The 11,297-nt window shown below is 49.6% G+C and overlaps 1 protein-coding gene across 1 annotated transcript in view; it reads left to right on the forward strand.

Annotated features, from left to right (window-relative positions):
* Window positions 1–11,071, forward strand: part of Chst10 (carbohydrate sulfotransferase 10) — a 28,783-nt gene extending 17,712 nt beyond the window's left edge. Inside the window, exons 3-6 of the mRNA XM_051152750.1 lie at window positions 4,086–4,177; window positions 6,206–6,440; window positions 9,220–9,325; window positions 10,482–11,071. Of these exons, the coding sequence (XP_051008707.1) occupies window positions 4,086–4,177; window positions 6,206–6,440; window positions 9,220–9,325; window positions 10,482–11,019 (971 nt within the window). The 3' untranslated portion in view covers window positions 11,020–11,071. The remainder of the gene's footprint in view (window positions 1–4,085; window positions 4,178–6,205; window positions 6,441–9,219; window positions 9,326–10,481) is intronic.
* Window positions 11,072–11,297: the final 226 nt, after the last annotated feature.

The raw sequence follows: 11,297 nt of genomic DNA on the forward strand, positions 1-11,297 counted from the left end.
CCGGACACATCATGTGTGTGTGTGTGAGTGTGTGTGTGTGTGTGTGTGTGTGTGTCTGTCTGTCTGTCTGTCTTCTCGTGTCTACCTGTCCATCATGGTTTTCCTGGCCACCTCAGCTGAACCAAGAGCTCATCTGCCCTGCCCTGCTGCTCAGCAATAGAGCATGCTGTTATTTGTGCAATGACCTATCCTTAGTAAATTTTTCTATTGAACAAGAATCCAATGCAAATAACCAGATTATATTAAGGAAAATAAATCCAACCCAGTGATAGGTATTTAGTGTCATAATTTGCCAAGATTTGAAATAATAAACAACCCTTGAGTGAGTCTGGGATACGTGTACACATAGTTTTCTTTTATCTGTTGGACTTTCTCTTTCAGCCAGTCCTTGGCCGGATTGCAGCCCCCTCCAGCTGCTTCTAAGTGTGACTTTGGACTATTCCCACACTCTGCCAGCCAAATGGGCATTTGGCTGAGCTGCAAGGCAGGAGGCAGCATCATTGAATAGCATGGTGGGCAGTGAGCGGACAGTTGTGATTGTTTTTAGGAAGGCAAAGCAAAGCAGCACTCCATTTACAAGTGTAGGCATTTTGTACAAAGCCATAAACAGCCATCGTAATGGCTGTTAGCAGACATCATCTTAGACCTGAAGAGGCCCAGCCATGCCTCACGGATCACAGCCCTCAGCCCTGAAGCTGGAGACTTGTTTCTGAGTGCCAGAGTGAGAGGGACAGACCTCTAGTCACAGCAGGGCCGCTGGCCGCTGCTGAAGAGAACTCCCTACCAGCAAAACTGCAGAAAGCAGAAACTAGGCCACGCAGTGCTTTCTGCTCTGTCTGTAGTCAGACAGAGGGATGGGTTAGCTGCAGAGAGAATCCATGGAGCTTAAACTAGTGAGAATGTCCCCACCAGAGTACTGACTTCTGTGAGCTCTGAACATGGGAAATAAGTTGCTTTCTAGAAGCCGTTGGCAAGTCAGTTATTCAGCATGAAGAACACATTTCTCTATACCAAAGACATAAGGAAACACAGGTTGAACAAATCCATCTAGCATGTCGACACCGAAGGTGACAGGTTGAGTCTGTGGAGATTGATTGGACCAATCAGCATGGGTGTCAGAGCCCCTGCAGTGCAGGCAGCAGTACTGGGGCGGGTGGCTACGTACCTTCCTCCACCAAGAATGTAGCTCCAACCAGGTTTGCTTTCACTCAAATGTAGACAAAGAGAAAGACGGTTGTGGGGTCCGTGAAGACGTGCCGCAGGGGCTGTGGTGGAGGCCAGTATCTGAGGTGTGGAAGCAGAGGTCTTATAGGGCACAGTAGGATGCATTTGTCCTCGGTGTGCAGAGAAGAACCAATTCAAAGGCAGCTGTTCAGTAGCCTGGCTGGACAAGAGGGGAGGCCCTGCAGTCACCAGCACCTGCTGCTCTTCCAGAGGACCAGGTTCAGTTCCCAACCCCCACATAGCAGCTCACACCTGTCTGCAATGCCAGTTCTTCTGGCTTCCATGGGTACGAGGCACAGATGTGGTGTAGATACACGTGTAGGCAAAACATCCAGCCACACAAAGTAAATAATAAAGTAAATTTAAAAGAATAGCTATCAAACTATGGCACTAGCCAAGGACAATACAGGCCGTAAACTTCAAACCCCTACCCAGATTTAGCCAATGGACAGGACATTCTTCACAGTTGAGTGGAGAGTGGGGACTGACTTTCACATGAACTCTGGTGCCCCATATTTGACCACGTCCCCTGAATGGGGAGGCCTGGTGGCACTCAGAGGAAGGACAGCAGGTTACCAAGAAGAGACTTGATACCCTATGAGCATATACAGGGGGAGGAAGTCCCCCTCAGTCACAGTCATAGGAGAGGGGAGTAAGGGGAAAATGGGAAGGAAGGAAGGAATGGGAGGATACAAGGGAGGGGATAACCATTGAGATGTAATATGAATAAATTAATAAAATAAAATAAAATAAAAAGAATAGCCAGACTTGAGTGGACGGGGGCTAGAATAAAGCAGGCATCTCTGAACCAAGAGAGGAAAGTTTTTGTTAAATGAAATACTTTTATATATTTTATATGCTTTTATTGTATATTTATGTTTCTGTGACACTTTGAAATTTTGTAAAGTACATGTTTGTTTTCAGAAACTGGTAGATTATGTCCAGATTTTATTTGAAAAGTTCCTACAAAATTTGTTTATTTCAAGTTCTGCTCTACTGAGTGGCTTGCAATCTACCCCTCTAGTCTGACATACAGTCACACGACTTCTGACATGAACACAGAAATTCTAACCTGACTGCTGGGGTTTTGTTTTTGTTGTTGTTGTTTGTAAATTAATGTTTTTATCTGGAGATCACCAAGAGGTGTCATGCAGTTGCAAGAAATGCCATAGAGGGACTGGAGAGCTGGCTCAGTGGGTCCTCTGCGAGAGGACCCGGGTTTGATTTCCAGCACCCGCATGGCAACCCACAGCTACCTTTAACTCCAGTTCCAGGAGATCGAATGCCCTCTTCTGGCCTGTGTGGACACCAGGAACACACAGGAACACAGACATATATTAAAGCAGAATAAACATACCTATAATTTTAAAAGGAGAAGGAAGAGGAAGAAGAGGAGGAGGTGTTGGAGAAGAAGAGGAGGAGGAGGAAGAGGAAGAGGAATAAGCAAGCTAGCAGTGGACAGAGAGCTCCTGTGTTCTATTCATCGTCTAAGCCCACATGGTAGCTGCTCTTAGAACTGCACTGCAGTGTCATAGCCAGGACACTAGCATAGATATAGCCCTGGTGCAGAACACTTCTGTTACTGTGAGGGTCCGTCATGTCACCCTTGGTGATTGTTGTCTTTTGGTTTGGGTTTGGATATTTTTTTTCCCCAATCTAAATCCAAATTTCATTGTGTAGCCCAGAGTGATCACACGCTTGCGTTCACCCTGCCTCAGCCTCTGAAGTGCAGGGATTGGAGATGGATGCACCGCTCTGCCTCACTGTGTTGCCCCTTCTAGTCACATCCACACACATGCGCCCTTTCAGCCTCAGCCCCTGTCCCTCTGTGCGATTGTGTCAATCTGTGACCTTGTTGTGTGACTTACACAGCTCCGCACAGCACTCTCCCAGCATGCTGACAGTGTTTTCAGTGCCCTTTCATTTTTATTGCTCAGTTGTATTCCGCTATATAGATGTACCCCTGTTTGCTGACCGCCCACCCATTGAAGAGCATATGGGCTATTTCTCGCTTGAGGTTACTACAAATGAAGCTATTGTGAACACCTGTATGTGGGTTCTTGTTTGAACATAAATGTTTATTTCTCTGGAGAAACACAATTGCTGGTTCTTGTTACCATATTGTATTTTTTTTCTTCTTTTAAAGAAAATTACCAGACCCTTTTCCAGAGTGGCTTTACTACACTGCAGCATTGTACACACGGCCAGGTTTCTCCACATACCACATACGGGCAGCCACATGGCCGCTGCTCTTTCTTGTATATTCCAGTGGGTCGTAGTAACCGTCTCCCTGTGACTTTGATTTGTGTTTTGCCTCGGGCCAGTGACAGGAGTGTCTTCAGGGAGACGTCTCTGCATATCTTGCTCCTATGCAGATTGGCTTGTTTGGTTTCTTATATGCCTCAGCTGTTGGCCTCCTTACGTCATCAAGACGCAGGCTCTCTGTCAAATACAGGGTTTGGAGATGCTTCCGTGAGCCCACAACTTTCCTTTTCCTCCTCCACAAACAGGTCTTTGCAAAGCCTAGGCTTTAAGGGCGAAGTTCTGTTTCTAAAGGGCTTTGTCCTGTTTGCTCTTCTTTGAAGTTTCGTGACTTTGTGCTTCTCAGTTGAGTCCCTGGATGACTTTGTGCATTTTTAATGGTGTGAGAGAGGAATGGGCCAAGGCACATTCTGCCAGTTGCGGTCCTGCTTGCTCCAGCTCCCTTCCTCGAACAGACTGGCCTCCGAGTTGGGTTGCCTTTGCCAGGAGCCAGTGACGCATTGCTGGGTGGGAGCACCGTTTCCTGGGGCGCCATTCCACCCCACGGACTTCTAGAGTGTCCGACACCATGTGAGAACGTTTGTGACTCTGTCCTCCAGGGTATGGTGCCAAACAGGACTTTGTGTACCTGACGACCGTGCCGGAAGCAGAGAAGCTTAGAGGAGGGAAGCAGTTTCCGGAGGATACGAAGGTGAGCACAAGACCTGCCCCTGTGACAGGGAACAGTGCACAGCGGCCCCGTCTCGTGGGAGCAGCTTCTCCTAGTGGCTCTCACAGGTTCCCCCACCTATGTCACTGCAGCTTGATTCATGGTACAGGTCGAGAACTCCTAATGTGAAAATCTGACATATGAAACCGGTGCAATCTGAAGTTACATGGTGCCACAGTGGAGGTTCCCATAGCACAAAGCTTTGTTATGTGCACCAAACTGTTTAAAATATTCTACATGGTTAGGGCTATCGCTCAACGCATCAGCAGCTGCCTAACATGTGTAAGGCCCTGGGCTCAGTCCCCCACTGATCCCCAAAATTGTACAAAATTCCCTTCATGTGTATATTAAAGATAAGTGAATTCCAGGATTGGACTTGAGTCCCTAAGATATCTCATTTTTGTAGATGGAATATTCCAATGGCCAAAATAGCTCCAAATCTGATGCACTTCTGTCCCCTGGCGTTTTGGATCAGGAATAGCAAGGGTCATTCAGGCCGGAGTTCCCTGGCTTTCTGTGTTACCATTCATTGCTTTTGCTTGGATTTGCGAGGCCGTGGGTCTTCGGTGCTACCTTCCTCATCACAATGCTCTGAGTTGGCTGTGCTGGTTCCTTCCTGATGGATGCAGTCTTGGCTTCATCTGGGGATGCAGTGTGTTCAACGGGGTCAGGAAGAAACTGGGACCGTGAAAAGATTTCTGGCCCAGAGAAACATAGGACCAGCCTCCAAAATGTACGGCTGAGCATCTGGCTCCAGAGCAAGGGAGAGGCCCCCAGGGACACGGCAGATAACAGCTTCCCCGGAGCCTTCCACGCCTGGGCACCGGTTCTGTGTGTTTCTCTGCAGGGACACTTTCACACAAGCTCTTTGTCCCCCGCCCAGGGAGAGGGATACTCGCAGGAGGGTCCCCGCTTTGCCAGTCCTCACGCTGGGTCTGGAAGGTGGAGATCACAGTTAAGCCTCAAAGGACGAAGTGTCGACCGCTAAAGATGGTTGTCAGTCCAGGACTAGAGTAGGGCAGAGGGCAGGCTGCCTGCCTCACAGAATGAAAATGCCAATGAGAACTCAGAACGCACGGAAGCATTCCAGTCAGAGCCACAGGAGGCTGCTATGGTCTCTTTGTGGAAGGCCCAGGTCTGCAGAGCTCTTTTGAGAGAACCCAGGGCTTGGGTCTTTAATAGAATATATTTAAGTACACGAGTAGAGAATACAGCTGAGCTATTTGCAGAGCAGTTCCAAGTGAGAGTCCCTACTGAGAAGGAACTGCACCCTGGAGTGGTCCCTTGCTAGATGCAGCTTCTGGGGCAGACCCTCCCAAATGCCACAGATGCACACACAGACACACAGACACACACACACACACACACACACACGCACACACACACACACTGATCAGTAAGGCCTACTGAACACTAATCTATGTGTTACTGGTACAGCTCCTCCTGTCTCACCCACCCCCCTCTGCTCTTCCTCCTCAGTGTCCCTCCTCCCCCACACACACAGTGAGTGTGCTCATGTGCGCACACATGCACGCAGACTCCCTCCACGCCACACACTTTACCCAGCTAAGAACCTTGTAGCTGTCACATGCCCAGTCAAAACTCTAGCTGTGGAGTGAACGGCCCTGCTAACCTTCGGAGTCATGGAAGATGGGGGGGGGGGTTGAGGGGTTGCGGGGGGGGCTTGAGTCCAGGACTGCTGGTGTTAGGGACATTCTTCTGTTGTGAAATGTCCCCATCAACTTCCTCCGCACTTGGAGATCCAGCTTTCTCGTCTTCTCAGTTTATCAAATCAGTCCCCTAGGGAAATCACAGGAACCAAGGGCACATCTGTTTTCCTGGCCACCTGTCTCCATCTTCTTTTGAACTCAGCAAGGCTGTGGAGAGGCGCTGAGAAGGGCCCTGTGAAGTGGCAGGAAATGGTAGTTATCAGTCTAGGAATGGGAAGAAAGCGAGCGAGAAGGGGACTCTCCCCGTCTTCATAGCCACAACCCTCTCTGCCTCTTGCAGCCAACGGGGAAGATGCTTTCGGACGGCCGCCCCGACCAGCCGCCCGTTTATCTGCAGCGGCTGGAGCTCATCAGAAATGCCTGCAAGGAGGAGGCTCTGCGCAACCTCTCACACACCGAGGTCTCGAAGTTTGTCCTTGATCGAATATTTGTCTGTGACAAGCACAAGATTCTTTTCTGTCAGACTCCCAAAGTGGGCAATACCCAGTGGAAGAAAGTGCTGATCGTCTTGAACGGTGCGTGTGGCAGGTGGGGTTGCCCAGGTGCGATGAGAGGGGCGGGTGCGGGCGGCATCGAAGGAGGCGATGGCGTCATCTGAAAAGACCCACAACTTCCTGAAGGCTCTCTGTGCCTGTGTTCTGCACCCCTATCATACTGTAGAAGTTGGTGGGGTTAGCTTGCTTGTTTTGCCTTTATGGTCCTGGGTGTGGAACCCAGGGCTATGTGCATGTTCAGCAAGCATTCTATGACTGAGCTGGGATCCCACCGGCGACTCCTCTAACCGGGGTGTTTCAGTCATAGAGCCAAGGACCGGATTTCCTGGGTTTTCACAGCTATAACTTGTCATCGTCACTCAGCTTATCCACCCCCATTATTCCTTCTTCTCGGTGGCACATGTGGTGTCTGTCTTCAGTGACTCAAGGCTGACACATCCCCTGAGGCACTCTAGTCAAAGAGCCCCACAACCAGAGCCTGGGAGGCGACTCCTGCCTCCTGGGCCTCAGGCGCTTCACCAACTCCTCTGTGCTGGCTGGGCAGGCAGAAACTACACCTCGTTTCCTACCATAGACATAAAACAATAACTTAGCTCGCTTCAGAAAAATCTGATGTTTACTGGGGAACAAATTAAGTCATAGAAAAATAAGTTCATACGCTATGATTTTGATTCCTAACTACTTTGTTTAGACACCAGGTTTGTTTCCATCCAATTAGTCTAAACTTACCTATAATAATTATAGGATGTCTGTTAAAATTTGGAAGTCACATCCTGGGTACCATGGGACAGGCTCTTGGGTTTCAGCCTTGTGCCCATAGCTGCCAAGCCCGTTCCTGGCAGTCCTGTCCAATGTTGGCTACCATTCGCCCTTTGTACAGGTCAGTTGGAGGGCACAAAGGACAGAGCCTCATCTTCTAGGGACAGTGTGTAAGGTCACTGCGCTCCTGAGATTATAGGCCAGTCGGCTGGAGTCTTGAACAAGGCTACAAATCCAATTGAAATCAAAGAGGATACACAGGCTCCCATATGGGCCATGGCAGTGGGAAGCATCCTAACTCACTCACAAGGGTGGGGTGAAGTAGCAGTAGGCTACGTGAATGTGCGTGTCAAAGCATCTTACTGGTGTAGCTTCTTTGCCATTTCTAGGAGTCACAAGTGCAGGGCAAACTTCCTGTGCTTGTTAGAATGGTGTACCCTGTTTTCATGTATCAGTCACAAATTATTTAAATTGAAAACAAAAGAATGCTCCTTGACCTCAACACCCACAAAATGTTTAGTGAGAAAAAAAAAGTAAATTTATTTTAAGAAAGCTTTGTATCATCCAACCCATTGCTTTGTTTAGTAGAAACAGGCAGCTTGCTTATTTGTAAAGCAATGTGGACTCATATATTCTTACTTCCTAAAACAGAAAAGAAATAAACAAACCAAAGCAAAAAGCATAGGCTTAGGCATGCCAGGTCACATAAAGCAGAGAGGACCTTGTGGCCACCCTTAGCCGACCTCCAGTGTGCATGGACAGTTAGTGGACCCAGTTGCAGATCTGAAACACTGGGTCTTTCATCCTCTCCTGGTATGAACTGATGGCATGGGGGGCCAGGGGGAGGGAGGGAGGGAGAGGGAGGAGGAGGGAGAGAGAGAGAGAGAGCTGGAAAAGCAGGGTGATAATGAGAAGGAATAGCTTGAGGTGGGTGACAGGAGAGGAGGTGAGAAGAGACAGGATGCCAGCATGGACTCAGAACCGTGTACCATGTGCCTGTGACACTGAGGGACCCTGGAGGCCAGCATGTGCTTTGGTACGCTAATAGGTACCACATTTAGCCATTTGTCCCTTCTGCCAGCAATAAGGTATGGGGGAGCCGGCTTCACAGTCTCCTGAGGATGCTGGCTTTTGTCTAACCACCAGAATTTGGGGAAATGGGGTTTGCCTTGTATCTGACACCCCACACCATGGTCAGACGCGCCGACCACAGCACTTCCCGGTGCTCTGCACCAGGGCGTTAAGTAGATGGAGGAAAAAGGGATGGTCCAAGGCTGTACCTCTTGTGTGGTTGACTCTCAAGAGCGTTCTCCCGGTGGGTAGTCGGAGCTTGACAGCACTGGGTCAGCATGAGGCTAAATGTTACAGGTCACAGAAGCTGGCCAAGCCTTAGGGCCCTGTCACCATGTGTTTCCATTTGTCTACGCTGGGAAAAGACAAGTCCACCTAGCCCCTGCTAAAGCCCAGTTCTACTGCCTCCGCAGACATGCCGTCCTTGCCTCTGATGCCAGAATTTCAGCTAGGATTTCTCATCGTCAAGTACTTTTGTTGTTCAGCATGTGGGCCGCCACGGAGTTCTGTGAGAAACACCACTGGTCTGGTTGTGCTGTGCTACAAGAGCGCAGGCTGCCATGGAGACAAGGACCTGGCAGTGCTGGCTGGCTGGCTGGTGTGTGTGTGTGTGTGTGTGTGTGTGTGTGTGTGTGTGTGTGTGTGTGTGTCCATGTCACAAGGCTCCAGCAGGTCTCAGAGTAGAATGAGCTAGCTTTAGGAAGATTTAGCCTCCTCGGTACAGTACCAGGGCTGTATTCCCTCTGTTTCCGCCCTTCCCCAACGGAACCGTCTTTCCTCCTGTTAGCGGATGGATAGTTTCTCTTCATTCTGTTAATCCCTCCAGCTGGAGCTCAGGGGTGTGCACACTGACACTGGTAGTGGGCTCCTCGTATGTTGTGGAGATTATGGGGCCTGGGGCGATACAGATAGTCACTTCTGAGGGTCATACTGAGGCAGCCCATGCACCGTCTCCTCTTGTTCCCCCCAGGAGCATTTCCTTCCATTGAAGAGATCCCTGAAAACGTGGTCCATGACCACGAGAAAAATGGCCTTCCACGACTCTCTTCCTTCAGCCAAACAGGAATTCAGAAGCGGTAAGGGCAGCTTCTCAGAGGGGAAGGGGAAGGGCGGTCCTTCCAGCAAAGCCCCAGCCTCAGTTTTACTTGCTGTGTGGACCGCAGGGTCCACCGTGTTGTGCTGGGATGTGTGGGCAGTGCTTGGTATCCTGTTCACTGCAACCTTCAGCCCTCCCGAGAATTTCAGAATGCTTTTCCCGACCTAGTCACAAAGGCCATTAAAGTTTGCATCACATTATTGCCAGAAGCGGGTAGCACTTTGTGATTTGGTTTTGTTAAGTTTTTGTGCATTCCTTACCTAAATATGGTCCTTTCTCCATTATAAAGAAAGTGTGTGCACACTCTCCCAAGGCACCACGCCACTTCTGCACGTACTTCCCCCTGGGGTAGTGGTATGAGCAGCCAATGAATGAGCCACGTTCTCCCACTGTTAGCTGTGAAGTCCCTTTACAGAGCCAGACTGAAGGGCTGTGACTACAAGCTCCGCCGCCCAGTGTCAGGGCCCCGGGGCCTTCCTATTGGAAGTGTGCAGCCTGGCTTCCTGGTTCCTCTTCCCATTCTTTCCTTTGATTTTTTTTTATTCCCACTGGCATTTGGGGTGGAATCCTTAAAGCCCATAAAAGAAGTCTCTGGGCTCGGGTAATACTGACTCACACTTCTAGCCCTGGCGGTTCCCTTCCCAGGAACAAAGCTTGGAAAAGTTTTTGAAGTTTTGAATTAGCCAAGGAAAACAACGCCTTGACTAAACAGTTTCTCATCAACCCCAGAGGATGGGCTTGAAGCAGTTTTCTTTCTTTTTTCTTTCTGTCTTTCTTTCTTTCAGATTTATTATGTATGCAATGTTTTGCCTACAAACCAGAAGAGGGCACCAGATCCCAGTATAGATGGCTGTGAGCCACCATGCGGTTGCTGGGAATTGAACTCAGGACCTTTGGAAGAGCAAGCAGTGCTCTTAACCTCTGCGCCATCTCTCCAGCCCATTGAAGCAGTTTTCTAAGTTTCTGTTTCCTCACCTGTAGAATGGGTAGATAGCAGCGTTCGGTGCACGGTACTCAGTGTGCACTGTGTGCCTGAGACACGCACTTTCCACAGGGCCCAGCTTCCTGTTCCTCCCCTCCTACCATGTCATCCATTACCTCCTGGTCATCTCTTGTCTTCTTTTTTTCTTCCTCAGCTTGAAAACATACTTCAAGTTTTTTATTGTAAGAGATCCCTTCGAAAGACTGATCTCTGCCTTTAAGGACAAGTTTGTTCACAATCCGCGCTTTGAGCCCTGGTACAGGCATGAGATAGCCCCTGGCATCATCAAGAAGTACAGGAAGAACCGGACTGAGACCCGCGGGATCCAGTTTGAAGACTTTGTGCGCTACCTGGGTGATCGGAACCGCAGATGGTTAGACCTTCAGTTCGGGGACCACATCATCCACTGGGTGACCTACGTAGAGCTCTGCGCACCCTGTGAGATAAAGTACAGTGTGATTGGACACCACGAGACCCTGGAGAAGGACGCCCCCTACATCCTGAAGGAGGCTGGCATAGACCACCTGGTGTCCTACCCCACCATCCCTCCAGGCATCACCGTGTACAACAGAACTAAGGTGGAACGCTACTTCCTGGGCATCAGCAAACGAGACATCCGGCGCCTGTACGCACGTTTTGAAGGGGACTTTAAGCTCTTTGGGTATCAGAAACCAGACTTTCTGCTAAATTAATGCATAGGACCCTTGAATCTCACTAGGTCAGGGGCTGGCTAGGTGGCAGCCTGAGCACAGAAGTGGCACTTCCTCCACCATGCCCTGTGGTTCTGTACACAGATGATGTTGGGCTTAGCTCAGATGACTGACGCCCTGAGGGCTCCCCTCCCCAGCCTGTGTCATTAGGGGGGTCACTAGCCATCACCCCATGAGAGGTTAGGAAAGACTGAATGTTTGCAGACTGGTGGACAGACCCAGAGGACACAGCGGTTAGGGCCTGCTCCCTTTAGCTGTCA

Source organism: Acomys russatus, chromosome 11, assembly GCF_903995435.1.
Source record: "Acomys russatus chromosome 11, mAcoRus1.1, whole genome shotgun sequence".
NCBI classification, from domain to species: Eukaryota; Metazoa; Chordata; class Mammalia; order Rodentia; family Muridae; genus Acomys; species Acomys russatus.